At 38.7% G+C, this 23,609-nt stretch overlaps 1 protein-coding gene across 4 annotated transcripts; it reads right to left on the bottom strand.

Moving 5' to 3' along the window:
* Positions 1 to 58: 58 nt before the first annotated feature.
* On the bottom strand, positions 59 to 14,534 carry secisbp2.L (SECIS binding protein 2 L homeolog). Of its 4 annotated transcripts, none has more exons than XM_018259251.2 (12): positions 14,220 to 14,534; positions 11,639 to 11,793; positions 9,737 to 9,898; positions 8,889 to 8,993; positions 7,265 to 7,400; positions 6,684 to 6,847; positions 5,749 to 5,905; positions 5,153 to 5,294; positions 4,425 to 4,645; positions 1,966 to 2,120; positions 962 to 1,154; positions 59 to 479 (listed from the first exon to the last, which is right to left on the bottom strand). In XM_018259251.2, the coding sequence occupies exons 2-12, from the start codon at positions 11,780 to 11,782 to the stop codon at positions 382 to 384; spliced, it is 1,677 nt and encodes a 558-aa protein (XP_018114740.1). In that variant the 5' UTR covers positions 11,783 to 11,793; positions 14,220 to 14,534; the 3' UTR covers positions 59 to 381. The 4 variants fall into 4 exon arrangements, with proteins under 4 accessions (XP_018114740.1, XP_018114734.1, XP_018114727.1 ...); XM_018259245.2 differs by having other exon boundaries at positions 14,321 to 14,533; XM_018259238.2 differs by having other exon boundaries at positions 14,164 to 14,532.
* Between the last annotated feature and the right edge of the window lie 9,075 nt (positions 14,535 to 23,609).

Genomic DNA, 23,609 nt, shown 5'->3' with positions numbered 1-23,609 from the left:
ATCTTCTGTCCCATGTCTGGGAACACTACACTATAGCTAATACATGAACACATTTAAATGTATTGATTGTATGATTTGTATTAGTGATTCACAAGATGAATAACTCTTTACACATGTTCCTGTCATTTAAAAGGCACTTAAGGAACAAAGTGTCTACGGTGAAACTGTGGGTCCATGTTCTGAGAGTTGCTTAGATACACATTCATAACAATCTGTACTAAGCTGTACTACAGGTCTCCTTTACATAGGAAAGATTCACCTTCCTTCTCTATGAAACTTCAACCCCCAAATAATTCAGCTCACAGATCCAACGATGAGGATTTCTCTGGCAGCCGTTAAATTCCCAACAGCTGAACTGAAGTTATCCATAAGGAGTTCCAATCATAACTGCAGATTTAACATATCTGTAGTAACCTTTTGTTCCAGGCTCAAGGCATACGGAGTATAGTCTTCTTCTAGCATCTTTCTCCACACTTTAACTGAAACAGAAGAAACAGACAGTTGCCATGCGTTTTAAGAAAGATTGATTTTTTACAGTTGTCAACTAAAAAAATAAATCGGCACATGCACTTTTGGCCTCTTATACTTAACGGCGGATATGTTAACCTGACAAATTGCAGCACATACCAAGGGTTTGAGAACATGAATATGTTTTGTGCACGCACTGCAGTGTCAATTTAAAAAGAGTAAGAAAAAATCTCACTTATAAATATAAGTGTAATTAAAAGGAATTCTTTATGTTATGTAGCACAACACAGATCAATGAAGTGCTGATATCAGCAGCAACCCAGCACTGGCCATTATGGCTAATCGCAGATTATGGTTGCACCCATCCCTAGCTTTTGCGAGAGGCCATCCAAATAAATGTGATATTTAAGAAAACAGAAACATGTGAAGTTAAGAAAGAGATAATGCTGGTGTAGTGATATTCCAAATGGCATATACTTCTTTTAGTACTAACTGTAGTTTGGTTCATCAATCTCTTCTGCTTTGGAATCTCCACTCGTATCATGTGATTTAAGTTGGCCATTTACTGCCACTGGTTCAGTTTCATTGTTCCCAGCCTCAGCCTGCTGTTCCTGTGCTGCTGCAATCATATCTTTATAGGCCTGCCGAGCTTGCATGGTGAGCTCATACAATTTGTGAAAATGGTCCTGCATGTTAAAGCACAAAAATTAAAAAAGGCAAATTATCTTATCACCAAGCTTCCCCTTCTTTTGCCTTAATATTAGTATATACCTGGAGATAACATATTGCTGTAAACTGCATAAACTGGCATTATTATTCATGTAATTACTATTTATATACAACAAAAGATGTAACCATCATAAACAAAAGAGACATGTTAATTTAGACGTGTAACAAATGTGCTCATTTCATGTTTGGGGTAGTACACATTTAAGTTAACTTAGTCTTTTTTTTTTTTTTTTTATCTCCCCCCCCCCGAGCAACATATAAAACTACTACTACTTTGAGGCTTTTTTTTTTTTTTATGATTTATCTTTCTAATTAGGCCCTTTCTTATTCTTCTTCTAGTCTCTCATTCAAAACCAATAGCTGGTTGCTATGGTAAATTGACTCTAGCAATCAGATAGATTCAATTACAAAGTGGAGAGCTGCTGAAGAAACACCAATTTAAAAAAAATCAGTTTTTGTATTTTCTTAGGATTAATCCCAGTGAAAAAAAGAGACACTTATGATACAAAACCTCCAAGCAATGTGCTTATTAACTACAGAAGGGAATGAGGAAAACCAGTGCAAACATGAAAAGAGTAAACTCTACAATCAGTGCTATTTGCAGTGCATACAATAGAAATCAGTAGGGGAGAGAGGACAGCATAGTTAGACTTGAAGCAATTAGCAAAAAGCAAATTGCTTGTCATAGGTGGTTATTTTGTTTAGATCAGTCAAGCTAAACCATTCTGTCATACATAGTGGCTTCAATGCAAGACAAGCTTTGATTACCTGAGCTCCGTCATAACTGAAAATGCCAACAATGCTAACTGGCACAGCTTTACTCAGGCAGCGGCCTAGAGCTTTGCGATTTAGTGCAAACACAAATGGAACATTCTGCTCACAAGCATGGCTGATGATTGTTTGGAGGGTATCATCCAAGCCACCTAGAATAAAAAAACAACAAAATATTTATCAATACAATCATTTGCAGGCCAGGTTTAGCTGTAAGCCTATTTAATTATTTTGGTAACATGATACAAACTACCACTTCCCAGCAAACTTTTAAACCCCCCCCCCCCCACATCAGTTCCTGCACAATTACAACACACACTTGTATAAAAACGTTTGGGAACCGCTCTCAGCCTGCATAATAATTGACTCCACTTTCAACAAAAAAAAGATTCCAGTGGTATGTCTTTCATTTCCCAGGAACATCTGAGTACTGGGGTGTTTTCTGAACAAAGATTTTTTGTGCAGATGGTGTATCTGTACACAGTTCTACAATTCATTTGTAAAAGGAACATCTGTATGGCAGGGTAATGATTTCTGCACTCACACCACAAACAGAGTCACTTGTTGTATGCAAAAGCTCATTTAGACAAGTCACAGTCATTTTGGAACAAAGTACTTTAGACTGACGAGACAAAAATTTAGATATTTGGTCATAACAAAAAGCAATTTGCATGGCGGAAGAAGAACACCCCATTGCAAGAAAAACACCTGCTACCTACAGTCAAATTTGGTGGAGGTCCCATCATGCTGTGGGGCTGTGTGACTAGTTCAGGGACCGGGGCCCTCGTTACAGTCAAGGGTCGGGTGAATTCAACCCAATATCAACTAATTCTTCAGGATAATGTTCAAGCATCAGTCACAAAGTTGAAGTTATTATTATTATTATTAACATGTATTTATATAGCGCCAACATATTGCGTAGCACTGTAAAGTAACTGTGATTATACAACTACATCACATGAATTACATACATAGAATATATGGAGTAACAAACATCACAATCAATACAGGTACAAAGAGGTGAGGAAGGCCCTATGCATAGGCATACAGTCTAAAGGGAAGGGAGTAATACACAAGGTGTGGGAGTGGGCAAGATCGAAGTAAGTGGGTGAGAAATGTGGTGTTGTATGTGGTGTTGCGTTTGGTAGTTAAGCAGAGTGGGGGTAGGCTTCTCGAAAGAATGCGTTTTCAGAGATTTTTTGAAAGCAGAAAGGTTGGGAGAAAGTCGGACAGATCGTGGGAGAGCGTTCCAGAGGAGGGGTGCAGCCCTTCCAAAGTCTTGAATGCGAGCATGTGAGGAGGTAATGAGAGAAGAGTTGAGTAGCAGGTCAGTAGAGGAGCGAAGTAAGCGAGTGGGTGAGTATATAGAGATGAGTTCAGAGATGTAGGGTGGAGCAGAGTTACTCAGAGTTACTCAGGGGATAAATATTCCAACAAGACAATGACCCTAAACACACTTTGAAATCTACAAAGGCATTTATGCAGAGGGAGAAGTACAATATTCTGGAATGGCCGTCACAGTTGCCCGACTTGAATATCATCAAAAATCTATGGGATGATATGAAGCAGGCTGTCCATGCTCAGCAGCCATCAAATTTAACTGAACTGGAGAGATTTTGTATGGACGAATGGTCAAAAATACCACCATCCAGAATCCAGACACTCATCAAAAGCCAATAGGAGGCGTCTAGAGGCTGTTACATTTGCAAAAGGAGCTCAACTAAGTATTGATGTAATATCTCTGTTGGGGTTCCCAAATTTATGCACCTGTCTAATTTTGTTATAATGCATATTTTCTGCTAATCCAATAAACTTGATGTCACTGCTGAAATACTACTGTTTACATAAGGTTTGTTATATATTAAAAGGAAGTTGCTACTTTGAAAGCTCAGCTGATGATTAACAAAACTCCAAAGAATTAAGAGGGGTTCCCAAACTTTTTCTTATGACTGTAATATCTAATTGCCCAAACAAACACCACTATTTATACCAAAGATAACATCTCTATTTATACCAGAATTAAACACCAAGATTCAACAGATCACTTTATAACTGCTAACGGGACCCAACAACACTAATTTACTAATGTTTGGGAGATTTGGGAACCTGTAGCCTTAACGCTTCCTGCATTTAGTCTGCGGCATCCCAAATGATTTTACCATTTTCTAAATATTCTTCTTTTTTCAGTTAGGTAGTTGCCAGTTAGGTATCAGTTATCACTTGCACTCCACTATCATGATTCTGGCAAGTCCTTACTAACCTGTTCAATCCCTTGTTCATAATAAAATAGGATTTGAAATTATTTCTTAGGGTGACAGGTCCCCTTTAAATGTGTGGATACAAAGTATTCTCTGCACTTTATAATATATGGAGTGCAGAAGTAAAAATGTCAATGGAGCTTACAAAGAAAAATGATGTTACCAGTATCAATAATTGCTACCAATCAAAATGATTACCTTTGGACTGAATCTTTTCACAGTTTGGGGAAATAATAATACATTTCAGTTTCTGTAGTTTCAGATGTTTTAGAACCTCTCTAAGTCCCATCACCAGGCGCCTCTTGGACTTGGCTTTTGCTGGTTCCTTCAGGAACATTCGATCTTGGAAACGAACTAACTCCTTAAGAAGATCCATCACACAGTTATCCACATCTTTACTCAGCACCTGGCTGCAATACCTACAAAAGGTTAGGAACATATAAATTAGGTAATTTTCCTGGAGAGTAGCACTATGAACCTATATAATGTCTTTGTGCATGTGTATTTATCCACAATACCGGATTGATTTTCTTTATTTAAAAATGTTACAGTAAGCCACTGTCCCTACCTTCCAGAGTGCTATAGTCTCTTTTAAAGGAGAACTTAAGCTTAGCTAAAGACGTAGGGCAAAAACGTTGTACATTATGTTTTTGGGCTTCTATACCAGCCACAGCCATTTAGCCTTAAATTTTACATTGCTTGGGGGTACGGTGTTTAGTTTAGAAAAAAAAAGGCAATGGAACTTCCTTCCGTATATAGCTTGTTACAGTTAAAACATGCAAAAAACAAGTCCGATACTCTTGTTACCATGGCTAAAGGAAAAACAGACCATCACACAATAAATGCTTTACTGCAAAGGTTTTGCAGACAGACCTCTTAAACACCCACAACATGTAACCAATGTAACCAAACATGCTGTAACATACTCTCGAAATCGCCTGCTGTGAATTTTCGGAAGGTTAGAGGTCGACTGTGGAGGCAGGCTAACAGCGCTTTCAGTGACAGCCTGGATGTCTGGAATTTCAGAGCTTGCCAGAACTAGTCCTTCGTCTGGATTTTCTTGTGTTTCTATGTGAAGATAAAACAAAAGAACAAGCGCATTTTTCCTTCAGAAATGTAACTGTCAATCTAACCCATAAATCTTCCTTGCTGGCTACAGTATATCAAACACAAGTAGAAAACATCAAGATTAAATGTATACGTATATTATAATCACATATATATTTCTCTATTCTTTAATCCCTTTCCAAGGCAAATAAAATCTTTAAAACAAATCACTGAAATGTACATTTAAAAAAAAAAAAAAAGCTAAACTTCACAGTTATCTAGTATATGGCTTAAGTAAAGCTGACTATCTATATAAGTACACCTTATTGCTTAACCATTTGGGCATGAGTGGTCACCTCAAGGGCAGATTTAACAGACTATTCTTCAATTCCATTGAAATTTAATTTGATCTTTTCCAACACGTGAATAGGGCAGCAAAAAACGTGGAAGTAAGATGGGCTGCAGTTAAACATACCGGGTTCCTGGGGAGCAGGGCAATCGTCTTCAGAAAGACCTATGTTTTGTACTGGAACATCTGCGTCACCTGCCTCTATAGGTTTGTTCAGCAGAGTTGATTCTTGTGCCGTTGAAGTGAGACGCTGCTTTCGTTCTTCTCTTTCTTTCAAAATGATCTTTCATTAAAATAAATAAATAAAAACTCAAATCTACACACATGATTTTTATACTACACTATATAAATGTACACATGTACAAGGCTGTTTCTTCTGAACTTTATTTGAAACAGCTGAAACAAGCTTTACAGTGCACATACATCATAGGAAATTGGTGTTTATCAATATTAAAGGACAGTTCCACCAAAATAAGTTTGGCATAATAAAAGCAATAAATTATACATTCATTCATGATTTTTAATGTTATCTGTATATGTAATTGCTAGTGAAAGCAGTATTAGTTTGTCCCTATCTGCACTGCTAAGTTCAGTCGCTTAAATAATATAGCAGAATTCTAGCTTTATAGCTATTTTTCAGCAAATTCTCCAATACACACAATCCTTTTTCATGGTTAGTTGATATCTGCTAGATAGTATCACAGGCAACTTCAAATATAATTATATTTATTATTATCTGAATGGATAATTACCTTTTGCCTGACTAACAGATGATAAAAAAATAGCTCAAAAAAATATCCAAGCTCACAAGCAATTACAAAGTGCTAAAACACTACTCTTAAATGTACTTGTGTCCACACACATGCATTGTACCTCTCATTCAGCCAGCTCTGACCATGGATGCTAAACATTTTGAATAAGACATTATAATATACATGGTAATTATCAGTAAACTGAGATGTAGTTGGTCAAGAGAGCCGTTTGAGAAAACAGATTTTACAGCTAATGGACATTAGATTTTTGAGAGCATTATGTGTTAACTTGTGTTATTTGTTATTCACCTTTTTAAGTGAGGTGGGTTTCTTGGCCTTGGGAACTTCTCTCTGCTTTCCTTTTTTTACAAGAGGGGCACTAGAATCCAGTGGGTTGTGTGGTGCCGGGCCTTGCTTTGGTTGTTTCAATACAGTAGCAGATTCTTTGGATAGCACAGGGGCACCACTACCAACTAAAGTAGAGAAAAAAAAAAATTATTGAAGGTGGGCTATAACAATTGTTGTCCCCCCCCCCGCCCCATCGAAACTGTTTCCTTATCTCTCTTTGGGGCTGCATTTGATTTCTTTGACAGCAAGGCAGTGCAGTTTCTGCGGGTAAAGTTAAACTTCAGTTTAAACCGGAACACTGCAGTAAGACAGACATGGGGGACCTATTTAAGACTGATCATGATCAGTATCAACTCGGGGGTCCAGAGTGTGGGGGAGCATTAGTTAAAATGATGTGCTGCTGGTAACCGCCAATAGAGATTGTTTTGGCTAGATTTACTTTACAATGATGAATACCTTTGAAAGTTTGGTCTGCATACCAAGCAAAGGGATAATGTTTTACTGAACTCAAGATCAATAGAAACTAAAAAAAAGTATATTACCAGACAATACCAGCGGCTTGGTATCCTGCTTTGTTCTTTCTATATGCTGCTTCCCCTCCAACACTGCCAGCATGCCACCCAAGTCTAGCTGAACAAGTGATTTACTCTTCTTTCCACTGCCCTTGGTCTTGACAGCCTTTCCAAAAAAAAAAAAAAAAAAAAGAAAATAAATACATAGAATGAAAGCAAACATAAGTACAAAAAGCTCTATATGACCTCATCCTCTTTTCAAGTATTAATAAAATGAACATTGTTCTGTATATTAAGTGTTCTGTATGAAAGATTTAAGTAGTGGATGGATAAACCATGGATTTCAGTAGTGTTTTGAATAACGGACTACCGAAATTTCTGGTATAGCAGAGAATGTAGAGCAGCTAATGCTCCTGGTGAAACTGAAGTCTTAAATATAATTCACAAGACAGCTTTATAAACCCACCCTAAGAGCAACTCTATGGATGTAAGACCAGAGAATCTGGTCTGTTGTATTCTGGATGCTCCAAGATATTTATTTTGAGTTCTGTAGCCAAATTGTTTGTAAACACAATATTTTCACCATCTTTTAACTCAGTCAGTTCTTAAAAAAAAAAAATCTAGATCTTTGTAAGGTTGGGTTTTATTGACGGTTTTGCAACAGCTACCCTTTCAAAGGTTTCTGCAGAATTCTGCTGGTAATTCTCACTATATACTCCACCTAGTGGCAGAATCTATATTTTTTTGAATTAGATTAAAATAGATACACTAATACTATTTAGCTATAGAAATCTATAATTTTTAGTGAATATGAACTTGATTATTTCAGAAACAGTGCAGAACATGCTGAGGCTTATATTAAATTTTCATTTTGTGATAGTTTCTCTTTAAAGGTGAACCACCCCTTTAATGTACTAGTCAGCATATCGCATGAGTTGTCTACGTATATACCAATATTTCCAAATGACGCCAACATGATATTGCAACGTGCAATCAATGTGCAGTTTTGTTCAAAATCTTGCTTAAATAAAACTACATATTGATTGCAGATTATAGTGCCATTTGGAAATATTGGGATATTTGTACATTTTACCTACATAAGCGGTGGAGTTACCAAATAGAGCACAACCTACATACAAATCCTACATTAGCCCCACGCATGGATTAACGTTTTGTTCCAAATGAGTTTTGTAACTTTGGCTTATTCTAGACATGTTCCACATTTACTGCAAGGGCGAAAATGATTGAATTTGGGGAGCAAATATATGGCACAAGCATGCCACTGGTTTTATTGATAGTGAGGCATAAGTTTACCAAAGAGGAGAAAAAAATAATTGAAGTAGATCAGTAATACACAAAAGGAAGGTTTAAAATTGAAGAGCCCCTGAAAGTTGACTGGATAGGTAGGACGGAAAAAACAGGAGACAATCTGGGTATGTAAAGCTTGCACATATTTTGAGGGCCAAAGTAAAATCTGAACTTCCACCTGTGTGGCTAAATGTTACAATATCTGCAGGTTGATTAAGAACCATTTTAACAATGTTTGCCAGCCAGAAGTCTATTTTATATATACACATCTATAATTAAATGTTCTTTTCACATCAATCCCTTTTTGAAAACAAAACAGAAGTCAGAGACCGTAATTTCTTTATACCTTTTCAGCTCTAGGGCCCTGAATAAAGCCGTCACTCTTTTGGTTTCGGAGACCCTTTCCAAATCTACTCACAGAAGCTGACAAATCAGGAAACTCTTCGTCATCCTAAACATACAAATATGATCAATATGTAAAACATTCATGCCAATTGCCAACACAGAAAAAAGTTTCCTCATAGACATACTGTACTTTGCAATGGCTGAAACAAAACAGACTGTCTACATCTAATTCTTTGGTTTTAATCCAAAGATACCTTCTAATTTTAATAACTACAATTCATTAATGGAATAATTATTGGGACTTATGGATATACTTGAATCTTACTATTAAAAATTCAGGGATGCCCAGTATTATTGTTGTGCAGTGGTCTGATCATCTATTAGCCCAACCTTCACATTCACAGACCAGATCATATTCAAATGATGTTGTCATAAATAAATATATTTTGAAAGTTACCTAGGTAAAATGGCTTATAAAACAAGTTCTAATACAAACTTGCTTTAATACTAGCAAACCTCTAACCAAATTAGGGGAAAAAGTCATAGGGGGTCATTTATAAACACCAGGAAAATCAACACGTGTAGTAACCCATAGCAACCAATCCCATCCAGATGCAGGTAGAACAATAAAAGCAAAACTTTGATTGGTTGTCATGAGTTGCCGCCCAGGTGCAAATTTACCCTGTGTGGATACAGCATTCCTTGATATTGTAACTAGACTAGTAGCACAAACCCTTGGTATATGCTCTTTCAGAAAGGAAGTCCACAATATATTCACACTAGCAAAATGTTTTGATAAATAAAAGTCTTTAAAATGCATTATTTTCTGCATATCATTAAAAAACAAACCTGAATTTTGGGAGGTTCCTGAAAAGCAATGTTCTCAGTCTGAGAATTTTCAGTAGTCACATCAGATTCTGGGCTTGTTTTTTTCTTCTTTCTCCTTTTCTTCTTTTTCTCTACTACATATTCAGACTCTGCCTTGGCAGGTAAACCTACCGCAATATGTGGCTGTGGAGAAGTAAAGTTAGACATTTAATACTTCGTAGCCATGTAACTGTTCATCTGGCACCTACAAACAAAATATCCTATTTAATGTGTCTAAATAGCAGTGATTAAGTGTAAATGGTTGCTAAACAAGTGTGTGTCAAATATTTATTCCATATGTGCAGGCTTCAGCTTTGCACAATATCCTGAACAGCTTTTATCTCACATATAGTACATAAAAGCCCTCATTTTTAGTAAATAACCTTACACTAGCACCTTTCAAATAAACAATAATTGCCTGTTACAAAACTAAGGGAGTCCTAAAGGCACAAACAGCAAATATGACATTGATTTTAAGATGAAATTATGCATCCTGCATTTTTTCCTGTGGCTCCACAATATCAACAATGATACAGCAGAGAGCAATCAATGTTATACTGCTAATGATGTTTCAGGCTAGACAGAGTCCTTTATCAATCGTATGCTTAGATAAAGGGCTCTGTGTAACCAGAAATATGTCAGCTAAATAAAGTATCATTAGAAGTAAAAACTGCATTTGAGTGCTCTTCCCATCAGTGTTTTTTTAAATTGTTTTGAGCTAAGCCAACAGGGAGTTGAGCACTTGCATCGTGGAGTAATCTGCAGTTTAAAAATATGAAGTGTACTGATAAAGCAGAGCTATATACACACACACACATGTGCCTACCATCAGCTCTAGGGTGATGTAAATAAAAGGCACATTTCCATGCAGAAATGAGGCTGCATTTCAATAAAATCAACCCACTAGGCACAGAGGGCAACCGTAAACAGGAAAAAAACCTACTATTTAAACGACTTAAGTACATTTATCATAATTAGTACAGGTATGGGACCCGTTATCCAGAATAATCAAGATCTGGGGTTTTCTGGATAATGGATCTTTCTGTCATTTGGATCTTCATACCTGAAGCCTACTAGAAAATCATTTAAACATCAAATTAATCCACTAGGCTGGTTTTGATTTGAATAAGAATTAATTATATCTTAGTTTGTATCAAGTACAAATCCTGTTTTATGATTACAGAGAAAACAGGAAATGTTTAAAAATTTGGATTATTTGGATAAAATGGAGTCTATGGGAGATGGCCTTTCCATAATTCGGAGCTTTCTGGATAATGGGATCCCATACCTGTAAAGCTTAATTTGATACATAAACATAACGCATGAGCTTCACTTCAACTCTGCATACTTTATGCTTGCAGTTCTTAAACAATATTATAAACACTGTCGTCATATATCTAATAAATGACAAGTGTGTTAATTATTCTCAAATCAATTTAATCTGTGTGTCTAAAATTAACACCACAATAATAAAGTGATTTATATGAATAACTATAATATATGAATACCATGTACTGTTAAGAATTGAGTGTTTGCTTCAGAAACACTACTATTAGTTTATATACTGAAGCTGCTCTGTAGTCATGAGGCCAGCTATTCAAGTTGAATATGGCTCATGTTTACACACAGATAAATTGTGTATAATCCAAGGGTTTTAGTTCTTACACTGGAACATAAAACACAAGTCAAATACCATTCAGTGGTGCACTCATGCTGCCGATAGTTCTGTAGATATATTGCCCAAGAGATAACAGCTTCATGTGACTGGATGCAATGGTGTAACTACCACACAACAAACCCACAAACCAGGGGATTAACAGCAATAATAATGCGGTTAACAAGTAATAACTGTTACAAGTCACAACCTTGCCTGTACATTCTTACCTTTCGTTGAATCTGGTGAGTCATATCCTTGTTAGTAGGAGTTAAACCACCTGAAACAGATACTGAGGTAGATGAAAGCATCACATTTTTGGGGGGTTGTTTCACTTTACTGACCCATGATACAGGGTGTGCAGCAGACTCCATTATTACCAAACCTAGGAAGTAAAAACATCAGAATGTTAAGAAGTTTCTTAAAGATGGAATCTCATAATCATTTATCTTATGCTACAAACACATTCTCTACTGGACAAGACTATCTTACATATAACTTCACATACTATTAGTGGCTCCTACAATATGGCCATGTTGTTTAACCTCTTGTACAACAGTTCGAATATCAAAAGTTTCTTTCTCTTGAGCACCTGAACACCATTGATTCTCAGCTAGAGGTTACAAATACCAAAGGAAATTGCCCTTTTTCTTTTACTTCACATTTACTCAAAATCAACGTTTTAGAGACATTATCTAATATTAATTGTTGATTTGTATTTAATCATTCAGAGTGTGTGTGTGAGAGTGTGTGAGTGTGTGTGAGAGTGTGTGTGAGAGTGTGTGTGTGTGTGAGAGTGTGTGTGTGTGTGAGAGTGTGTGTAAGTAAATATAATAGAAGGACCAGCACTCCATTTCTGTGAACAATCAATGTGTTTATTTATGCTTATCCGACGTTTTGGCCCTCATTGAAAAAGGCTCTAAAGGGCCGAAATGTCGGATAAGCATAAATAAACACATTGATTGTTCACAGAAATGGAGTGCTGGTCCTTCTATTAACTTTTACAATAAACCTTGACCATTGCACCCGAACATCGTTACTAATCCGGTAAAAGTGCAAACACTGTGCTAGAAATATATATATATATATATTATACATACATTTAAGATTGTACCAGTTGCAATGACAATGTGACAATCTTTAAGGGGCAGATTCACTAAGGGTCGAATTTCGAAGTTAAAAATACTTCGAAATTCGACCCTCGAATTGAAATCCTTCGACTTCGAATATCGAAGTCGAAGGATTTAGCGCTAATCCTGCGATCGATCGATCGAAGGATTTTTCGTTCGATCGAACGATTCGAACGATTTTAATCCAACGATCGAAGGATTTTCCTTTAGCAAACCTATGGGGACCTTCCCCATAGGCTAACATTGACTTCGGTAGGTTTTATCTGCCGAAGTAGGGGGTCGAAGTTTTTTTTAAAGGGAAAGTACTTAGACTATCGAATGGTCGAATGGTCGAATAGTCGAACGATTTTTACTTCGATTCGTTCGATTTCGTTCGAATTCGAACGAATTTAACCAATTCGATGGTCGAAGTACCCAAAAAATACTTCGAAATTCGAATTTTTTTCATTCGAATCCTTCACTCGAAGTTAGTGAATCTGCCCCTAAATGTAGCTTCTCAGAGTATAATGATGAGATGTGAGGAGCAGTTGGCATCCAAAAGATGGCCTAAAGATGGGCTAAACATGGGTCAATGTAATCTGTAGAAGCCATTTTCTGCACTTACAGAATAACTTGTGTGTGCAAAGTTCATTGCTCATTATGATGCTACAGAGCCACACACAGAATGAGGCATAATCGGTCTCTTAACTAATCTGCAATAAAGAGGTGTCCATTCAAGAACAAGTGGCACTAAGAAGAGCATTCATCTTCCCAGAACACTTGCAAGAAACCTGCTTTAAATGCATATTATGCACTACATTTTTACCAACATCTCCAAAGAACAAACTAAATGGTTTCTTTTAGGATATTAAAAAACACAACAAAGCTACAGTCTGTGTAAAGGTGGCCATAGACGCAAAGATCCTATCGTACGAATCGAGGATTCGTACGATTTTCGGACCATGTGTGGAGAGTGCTGACATTTTTTGTCTGGTGATCAGTCGTTTGGTCGATCGGACAGGTTTGATTTTGTCCCGTCGGAGCCTATTGCGCATCGTAATCGGATCGGTCGGCCATAGGGCCGAACGTTCAGATTACCCCCGATATAGCCATGCCTGTTAGAGGCATATCGGGGAAAGATCTTTGAGTCTATGGCCACCTTAGACACCAGCTTAATAGGGCTGTTACATCAGCTTGCAGGTGCATGTTCATATTGCCCATTACCAAGTGAGCCAAGTTGTTTAGTCCATTCCAATCAGAGTGTGACCAAAATAAAACCCCAAATGCTTTTCTACATATGATCATATATATATTGTCCTATATATTCGTGGCCTATGAAGGGAATTGTACAAGTGCTTGGCAAATCATTAGCCTAATAATACAGAGTAAAACTGCAACTTCAAGAACCGGTGGCTTGTCAACAGTACAAATATCCTCTCACAGGCACCAATCCCGCGCCTGCCTTTATTCTCACTAACCCACAGTTTATATATGTATCTGCAAACACGAACCAAATCGTCTGCCATTCCTCAAACCGGAAACACAGCCATAACTATGGTGTCCCACTTAGGACATCCTCCTCACAACACGCATCCTCCCCCTGTGAGTTGAACATTTCCTTCTTCCCAGTGATCAGGGCTACATACATATTCAAATGCTATTGGCCTCATAGTTTCACCGGTCCGTTCTGCTCGCATTTTACCGTCGCCATCCTACTTCCTGCTCTGTCCAACATCAGCGTTTAGTCTCCCCTGTCGGCCCTGCTTTCAGAACATACAGCTTCCAAACGTGATGTAAAAGTACCTTCCAGCACTGTGTGTCATGCTCTTCCTTGCCTAATCAGCTATTCTCACTGCTCTATTACACGAGAATTCATTCCATCTTCTCATAATAACATCAAACTTTTTCCTCATTTCATCCCGCCCACTAAACCATACTAGCCAATCGTCGCAAAGTTTCAAGCTTATCAGCCAATAATCGTTTTGCAGAGGGCAGGCTAATTAATGGCAGCCCACAGAGGGTTGCATTAACCATATCTTTTATCCAACCACATCCGGGAGCTATATTGTAGGTAGCATTCTGTTTTATAGTCCCCCCCCCCCTTGTTTTTATATGGTTTATATTAAAGGAACTCATGAAACGCGTTGGTGACGCGATTGTTTTAGTGAAAGGCGATTGGTCAATACTGAACCGTGAGGCTGAAACCTTGACGCTAAAGGCGAACGTCCAAAGGTTCTCGTATATTAGTAAGTAGTAGGGGAGAAGGAATGATTAAGGCTTAGCAATAAATGCTTCGCTCACTTTTCCGGTTCGCCATACATTAAGCATTCAAGGGCACAGTGATATCAGAGGACACAGCCATCTTTAATATTAATCCAACGCAAAGAAGAAGCCAATCTAATCTATGTGTGACGTATGATGTGATTGCTCCAATCCGAAACCAGAGTGCTCCAACCGGAAACAAAACAGGAAGCAGAAGGCAATCCATAGTGGAACGCAGAGTAACCCCACCCCATAGCTCATAAAACCGCCTAGTGTTTCAATGGAAATGGAAGATTCACAGCTGTGTAATACAGTAATAACTGTCATAAAGTAATAACATATTAAAGTGATTATAAAATAACTGTCTAATAAAGGAAACTGCTCTGATGCAACACAAATTGACATATAATGGCTCATTTACAAGCAAAGTGCAGTTTCTGGCCCACTTAGGCATGTTTGTTTACCTGCAATGTACTATTCTTTTATACAATTCTACCACAATTATACCTGTGAGGTGGCAATGCACGCGGGCAGTATGCTAAGAGCAAGGCCAAACATGGCGTTTTTACGTTGCGTTTTTAAAAAAGCCCCGTCCGGCGTAAATGCGCCACTGAAACCACATGCGACCGCCAACATGCGTTTTTCAGCACGTAGGTTTCTTTTCCCAACATGCACTTCTCATTGTTCTCGTTCCCCATAATTCCGCTGGCTGGAAATAGAAAAACTATTTAGAAATAGAAAAACTATTTACATGCAAAATGAAGCAGGAATGATCATCAAAATGCAACGTAATTAAGTCACCGGCCGTAAAAACGTATATGCGTCATTTATCTCGCGAGAATTTGGATGCCATATTTAAAATACGCTGCATATTTACGTAAAGTGTGGTTTCAAACTTGCAGATCCCATAGAGTCTATCGATTTGGTAGTTTCTTGACGTATTGGCGTTTATACTTTAACGACCAATACTGGCATCCAGTGGTGAATTTCGGCTTGCAATCGCTCTGTGAGAATTGCCATAGTGTGTTTTCCATTAGTTTCAGTGGTAGGGCAGTTTATGCGTATTTAAGCCCGACCGAGTGTTTTTAAAAATGCAACATAAAAACGCCACGTCTGGCCTTGCCCTAAAACAGGCAATTGCATGTGTACTTCTACAGGAGTCAGATGCAACTGCAATGAACATCTTTGGTGTTTAGATGTCTTTATTTCCAGTGCTCAGTGTCAAAATGACACCTTCATCCAGTATAGATCATCATCATCCTTTATTTATATAGTGCCAACAAGTTACACAGTGCTTTACATTAGATAACAAAGAGGGAACAAAGTAAATAACAAACAAGGGTTTACAGAGTACCATAGGATTAGCGGGCCCTACTCACATGAGTTTACAAGCTAAAGGGTTAGGGTACAATTGAGACGTAGGGATTTTAGAAACAAATTTGTGATTTATAATACCGTTATGGCTGATTAATTAAGATACTATGGGGCAGATTTACTAAAGGGCAACTTGTTGCCAGCGACTGCTTCACACACATCGCACCACTTCGCCAGGGGCAAATTTGCTACCACTACCCTAATTCACTAATATGCAAAGTTGCGCCCTGGGTGCGGAACGCTGGCAACTTTCCGCTAGCGTTACTTCAGCAGTGCGAGCAATTCATAGCGAAGATGCACTAGCGTGTGTTTGTGCCTAGCAAAAATTTGCTACCACTTTTTCTTACAAATGTTAATAAATGACAAGAGAATTAATATAATGCCCTACACATGACCCCACTGTAAAATGAATGTTCCATATGTTATGAAATGTCTGGAGAAAACCGGTTACCCATAAAAGTTTAAGTCAGGAATTTACAGGCAATTCCGCTTCAGAAAAGGAAAAGTCACCAGCGTTTTCGGCACACAGGATATGATGTAAGTGACCGAAGATTCAAGAAGATCTAGCTTCTTTTTAGCACTGCGCCTGGTCTGAGGTAGCGAAGTCAACTCTGGCGGAAGAGGCAACATTCAATAAAATCTGCAGTTCAATGAATTTGCAGCGTAGCGCCCATTAGTCAGAGTGAAAATACGTCTGGCTATAGGGTCCGAAACTGCGTTAGCGACAGTCTGGTTCGCTAGCGAATTAGCACTTGTTCCTGTTTGTGAATTAGTGATGCCCCTGAGGGTAGAAATGCTAGAGAATTGTCGCTAGTGTTAGCCACTTTGCTCTTACGTGAATCTGCCCCATTGTATAGGCTTCCCTAAACAGGTGGGTCTTTAGGGTGCCTTTGAAAGCTGGAAGGAAGGAGAGAGTCTGACAGCTCAAGGCAGAGACTTCCAGAGAAAAGCAGAAGCCTGAGATAAGTCTTGTAGAGGAGAGAAGGTCAGAAGCAGAGCGAAGCTTGCGTGAAGGAGAGTATTTTGAGACCATTAACGAAATATAGGGAGGGGCTTCCTTGTTAAGGGCCTTGAATGTGTTAGTAATTTGGATCTGATTCTAGAGGAGATTAGTAGCTAGTTAGGGATATGCATAGGGGAGCAGCTGATGTTCAGTGTTGAGATAGATGAGTAGCATTAAGAGCAGATTATAGTTGTGAAAAGCAACTTGTTGAAATACCTGCGAGGAGTAGGTTGCAGTAATCAAGGCAGGAGATAAATGGAGACTGGATATGTGTTTTGGTTGTATCTGAACTGAGATAGAGTTGTATTTGGGCAATGTTGAGCAGCTGAATACAAGATTTTGTGAGTGTTTGGATGTGTGGTGACAAATACAGAGGAGAGTATAAGATAATTGCATGGAAGAAACATCTACAATCTTTGCATCCTGATCTTGAATCCACAATGCATTGGTGGGCATTTTCGCATTCGCTCTCAATGCCATTCTAGAGTCTAAAAAGCTCATCGATCTTGCTTGTTCAAATACCTGACAGATGTAATGTTGTCCAACCTGAACAACAGTGGTTTGTTGTGCAGAAGGTGTTGGAAGTCTCAGGAATATGGCCTTCAATTCTTTCCAATTAGATGACCTAGCAACTTCCATTGGTGCCCATCTGCCCTGCGTCTTGAGTTCCTTCGAATGTGCTCCCCAACCCCACTTGCTGGCATCCGTGGTCATTACCATCCACTCTGGCTGAAGTGATACTGGTTGAAGAAGATCAACCAGTATCTGTCTGTCTTCATCCCCCACCTTAGTGATAGTGCTGAAGTTGGGCTCAACTAAATTGGCTATTGAGGCAGAAGATCGTAGTCCCACTTTGACAAAAAAATCGTTTTGAAAAATTCTCGTTTGGAAGTATGTCCACACAGGAAAGACTTCCACTGTTTGGAAAATGGTCTACCAGGTTTATATTGTTTGGCTTCCTTAAATGAGTTCCTAGGAATCCTAGAAGTGTTTTTCGTTTCTCTGCATTCTAGCTGTAGAAAGGAGGATTTTCCTGCTGATGCTTTAGAGATAATCTGGCCTAATTCTGGGCTGAATAAGAAACTTGAGAAAAATGGGAGTGTGTGCTGCCACAAGAAAAGATATATAATGTAAGTGGTACCACTTTAAATACCAAAAAATGTCATGGTTAAGTAAATAGCAAGGAGATTCACTCACAGTTCACCTCAGTCCCAAGGTGCAAAATCCAAAACACTAAATCCAAAAGGAAGAATGTGAGGATCTCCAATAATCAAGAGCTAAATATTATTTAAAAAAGTAGTAAATTTATTAGGACATAAAACCTAATGCGTTTCGTGCCTGATAGGGCACTTACTCATAGGCCAATAAGCCTATGAGTAAGTGCCCTATCAGGCACGAAACGCGTTAGGTTTTATGTCCTAATAAATTTACTACTTTTTTAAATAATATTTAGCTCTTGATTATTGGAGAGCATATGAGTAGGTGCCCTATCAGGCACGAAACATGTTAGGTTTTATGTCCTAATAAATTTACTACTTTTTTAAATAATATTTAGCTCTTGATTATTGGAGATCCTCACATTCTTCCTTTTGGATTTAGTGTTTTGAATAAGAAACTTCCTTCGAACAGAAGGGAATACAAATTGTGCAAATTGTGCTTGGACTGAGAGTCTGCTTGATAGAGTCCATAGATGCCTCCATTGCAAAATAATTTGCCAAAATAATTTGTCAAGTGATTTCCCTACCGCCCCTAATTTACATATGCAAATTAGGATTCAGTTCGGCCAGGCAGAAGGATTCGTTTGAATCCTGCTAAAAGAGGCCGAATCCTGGATTCGGTGCATCCCTATTTAAAAGAAACGCCTCCGTCAACTGGAAGAGTTGTCCGTCAAGCTACCCTAGTGATGACCACATCTACTTTAGATGGAATGCCCCAGAATGGCTCACCCCTTGAGCCTGAATGAGAGTGTCTGGAGGTCATCATGAAGATAGGGACACTCTTTCCACTGTTTTAGCTACTAGCAGAACTACACTTATCCAGCCTAGAAAAAAATCCAGCAACATTAGTACCCCAGTAGGTTCCACAGGACAGGTAAAAATTTCTACACTCAAGTACCTTCCTAACAGCACAAGGGCACATAGGCAACACCAGCAGAGGGCAGCAGAGGGGGAGGACTCTAGAATTTCAAATCTAGGCACCAGATCGTGCACAACTACTTCGGGGTGTGCACAGTTTGCACGTGCTCAGATGCATCCGGCAGCATCTTGAAAGCATAAAGACCTCAGCATCTTATTGCGAGAAATTTGGCATTGCGACTGACAGTGATGGCGGCACACATGGCCAAAGCCCAAAGGCTTCTCCAGGGACATCCACAAGGCACACCTCTGTCCTGAAGCATAAGAAGAGGCACTTTTTCTGGAATAAAGATGGCAGCTGGGGACGGAAGCAAGCTTTTTATAGTGGTATTTCCTGTCCCATTTGCATGCCAGGAGGGATTAAAGGGGTAGTTCACCTTTACGGTAACTTTTTATTTTGTTATATAACGGCCAATTCTAAACAACTTTCAATTGGTTTTCATTATTTATTTTTTATAGTTATTTGCCATTTTCTTCTTACTCTTTGCAGCTTTCAAATGGGCGTCGCTGACTCCCTTCTAAAAAACAAATGCTCTGAAAGGCTACAATACAAGGCTGTATTGTTGTTACTTTTTATTACTGATCCTTCTATTCAGGCCTCTCCTATTCATATTCCAGTCTCTTATTCAAATCAATGCATAGTTGCTAGTGTAATTTGGACCCTAGTTACCAGATTGGTTAAGATGCAAATTGAAGAGCTGCTGAATAAAAAGCTAAATAACTCAAAAACCTTCAATAATAAAAAATGAAAACTAATTGCAAATTGTCTCGTAATATCCCCCTCAACATCATACTAAAAGTTATTTTAAAGGTGAACAACCCCTTTAACCTGTTGTGCCCACTGCCATGTGGAAGGAACAGGAAAAATATGTGGCCATGACCATGAGTGGGTGTTGCATAAAGGAGAATTCAACCTGTGGGCAAAAAAACCCATACCCCCTCCCTCTTCCCCCCAGGCTAACTACCCTCCCAGGGAAATGCTCCATACTTACCCCTCGTCGCAGATTCTTCCAGCGAAGCTCCACGCATCCATCTTCCTTGTCCTTTGTAACATGACTGGGAGATTGGTATTTCTTCGCATGCACAGTTGGAGCAGTTTGCCACAACTGCACATGTGCGGAATTGCCGATCTCCCAGTCAGCTTACAGAAGACACGGAAGATGGATGCGTGGAGCTTCACTGGAAGAATCTGCGACGAGGGATATGTATGGAGTATGGGGCATTTCCCTTTTTGCCCACAGGTTGAATTCTTCTTTAAATTGGGAGTGATTAAAAGCAGGGTGCTGCCTTTACAACCATTCTTTTGCTTGGCATGTTGCGTGCCCACCCCCTCCTGTGTGACCCCAAAGTTTGAAATACTGACAAAGCTTACTGTAATAAGCCAGCTGGTATAATTCTCATCTACAATTTAGGTAAAAAAAAAAAAAAAAAAAAAAAAAATATATATATATATATATATATATATACACATATTTTATGGAAAAAAATTAATCTTTTTCAATGTGTCTTAGTTACAGAATCCCTCTCCACTGTAGCAACTTGTGAAGTCTGTGATAATAAGTCCCTGCTTAATAAGAATAACTGGATTTTGCAGGCATGTTTCATTTGGGTGGTTTAAGCCTCTGAGCAATATGTAGTAGTTAAGGACCTGCCAAAAGCAAACATAAAAGGCTTCCCTTTCCAGAGTTAAAAGGAAGACTGTGTATAGTAATCAGGAATTTTGGCCCTTTACATTGATGTGGCTTCGCTACATAGACAATCTATTTTTTATCTGGCAGGGATCTGAAAATTCACTACTAATGTTCGCTGCAGTTAGTGATAACGCTGAAGAAGGTAACTGGCCTATAAAAGAGGAAGGAGACCCACACATCCGAGCCCTTAAACCTAAAAGCACATATGACCCCCCAGTAATAGCGCCCCCATTAAAATATACCATCGCTTACTTAACAGCAATACCACACGGGATGCACCTGATAGACATACATGGCGAAGCAACCTGACCCCTAAAGAGAAATCGGCCATAAAAAGCCTTAGGAATAATACTGATATTATAATCAAGAATGCGGATAAAGGTGGGGCCATAGTGATAATGGACTATTCATATTACAAAATGGAAGTTTTATCCCAATTATCGGACATTAACAACTATTGTAAACTTACATATGATCCAACAGAGAAATTTAAAAGGGAATTAACGACATTGATTCAGATGGGGGTAACACAGGGTTGGCTAAATAAGGAACTGGCGAGTTACCTTGTACCCAAATACCCAGTAGTGCCCGTGATATACACATTACCAAAAATACACAAAAACCCTGAGAGACCACCAGGAAGGCCAATAATCTCATCTACGGGTTCATTAAACGAAAAAGCGGCACAATACTTGGATATGCTGTTACAGCCCAGTATAATAGCCACCAGCAGTTATTTAAAAGACACCACGGATTTCCTAAAAGTAATTGGGAGTGTGAAGATGCCAGTGGACAGCTTAATACTAGTTACGATGGATGTCCAAAGCCTCTATACCTGTATACCCCATGAGGCAGGTTTACAGGCAATAGAGCAATTACTAACGAACAACCCCCTATACACTGGTCCACCGATTGAATATATGAAGCAGCTACTGGGCTTCATATTAACTAACAACTATTTTAAATTTGAGACCCAGTTCTATCTGCAGCGAATGGGCACCGCCATGGGTTCTAAAGTGGCACCAGTATATGCCAGTGCATATATGCACAGCTATGAGAATGAGCATATCTATGGCAATAAACTTTTTCAAAAATTTGGCAGTTTTTATAGGCGCTATATAGACGACCTGTTCTTCATATGGACAGGCACATCAGAATCACTGGAGGGATATGTAAATAGTCTAAACTCCCTAGACTCTCCAATTCGGCTAACCCTGAGTTACAACTTGCAACAAATAAATTTCCTGGATGTTCAAGTCTATAAAGAAAATGGGGCCTTACACACAAGAATATATACAAAAACCACTGACAGAAACACCCTGCTACACTATAAAAGTAACCACCCCAGGCATCTTTTAGAATCACTTCCCAAATCACAAATGATGCGGGTCATTAGAATTGACAGTGATCCAGCGCAGTGCAATGAGGATCTAATAATAATGGGGAAAAAATTCCTGGCCAGGGGTTATCCAATCAATTTGATTAAAGACACTACAAAAGTAGTGGCAGCTATGTCACGAGAACAATTGTTACAAGGCACCACTGTCACCACGAACGATAAGGACAAGGACATCAATGACATTTACTACGTCAGTAAATTTAATCCCCACAGTAAAGCCACAAAAGAAGCTGTACTCAAACATTGGGACATAGTGGCCAAAGATGAAGCACTAGCCCCTAGGGTTCCCAAAAGACCGAAATTCAGTTTCGCGAGGAACACCAACTTAAAAGAACACTTGAGTCCCGCCGACCCAGTAAGTAAATATTCGCAGCCCAAAGTCCAGCATTTTTTATCTAACCGCCCGGGGGTTTATAAATGCACAGGACGCGTGATGTGCAACACTCTCATACTAGGGAAAGAATTTAGACACCCTAGAACTGGAAAGAGATATGAAATCAAACATAGACTCACTTGCACCTCAACTAGAGTAATATACGTGATTAAATGCCCCTGTGGACTAATTTACTGTGGGAAAACCACTAGGCAATTGAAAGAGAGAATAAATATGCACAGGGCCACTATAAGGGCAGCATTGGATATGGACAGAAAGGTCGATGCCAATAAACAGGATATAGCGCAACAGCCAGTTGCCAAACATTGGAAGGAGGCCAGACATGACCCTACCACGTTTAAATGTATGCCTATAGACCATATACAGAAACCGCCCAGAGGCGGTGATATTGACAATTTGTTGTTAAAACGTGAAGCTTTCTGGATACATGAACTGGATTGCGTTATACCCAAGGGACTTAATGGACAGTTATCATTGAATTGTTTTCTTGCATGAACAATATACATATTAAATGACTTGTTGTTTCTAAGTGTCTACCAGATATTGATTGAAACTTTTTTCGCTCCCCAGGAAAATGTATACAAAGTATCCTTCCTTTTATCTGTAAGTAATTTGTTTTTCCTTTTTCCTATTTTATTGCTTTTTATTGCTTCATTGCAACACTGTTTCAATCTGATAACCATGTTACCAATTGGACACATGCGCACAGAGGATTTGACACAAGGTACTATACTGACACCTAGTGGTGTAAGAACAAAAGGACACTTTATACATAAGAAAGACTTTGTTTTTGGAAAACAACATCTGTATATGGACTAATGACGTCACCAGGGC

Source organism: Xenopus laevis, chromosome 1L, assembly GCF_017654675.1.
Source record: "Xenopus laevis strain J_2021 chromosome 1L, Xenopus_laevis_v10.1, whole genome shotgun sequence".
Classification (NCBI taxonomy): Eukaryota; Metazoa; Chordata; class Amphibia; order Anura; family Pipidae; genus Xenopus; species Xenopus laevis.
The sequence above is the reverse complement of the archived record's forward strand: the minus strand, read 5'-3'. Positions and strand labels throughout refer to the sequence as shown.

What these genes read in the sequence shown, in the direction of transcription:
- secisbp2.L (XM_018259251.2), bottom strand. Translation starts at nt 11,782, where the DNA reads ATGGAGTCTGCTGCACACCCTGTATCATGGGTCAGTAAAGTGAAACAA. An exon ending in CTCACCAGATTCAACGAAAG is followed by an intron (nt 9,899 to 11,638) that starts GTAAGAATGTAC and finishes ACTTCTCCACAG; the next exon opens with CCACATATTGCGGTAGGTTT. An exon ending in AGGAACCTCCCAAAATTCAG is followed by an intron (nt 8,994 to 9,736) that starts GTTTGTTTTTTA and finishes TTGTATGTTTAG; the next exon opens with GATGACGAAGAGTTTCCTGA.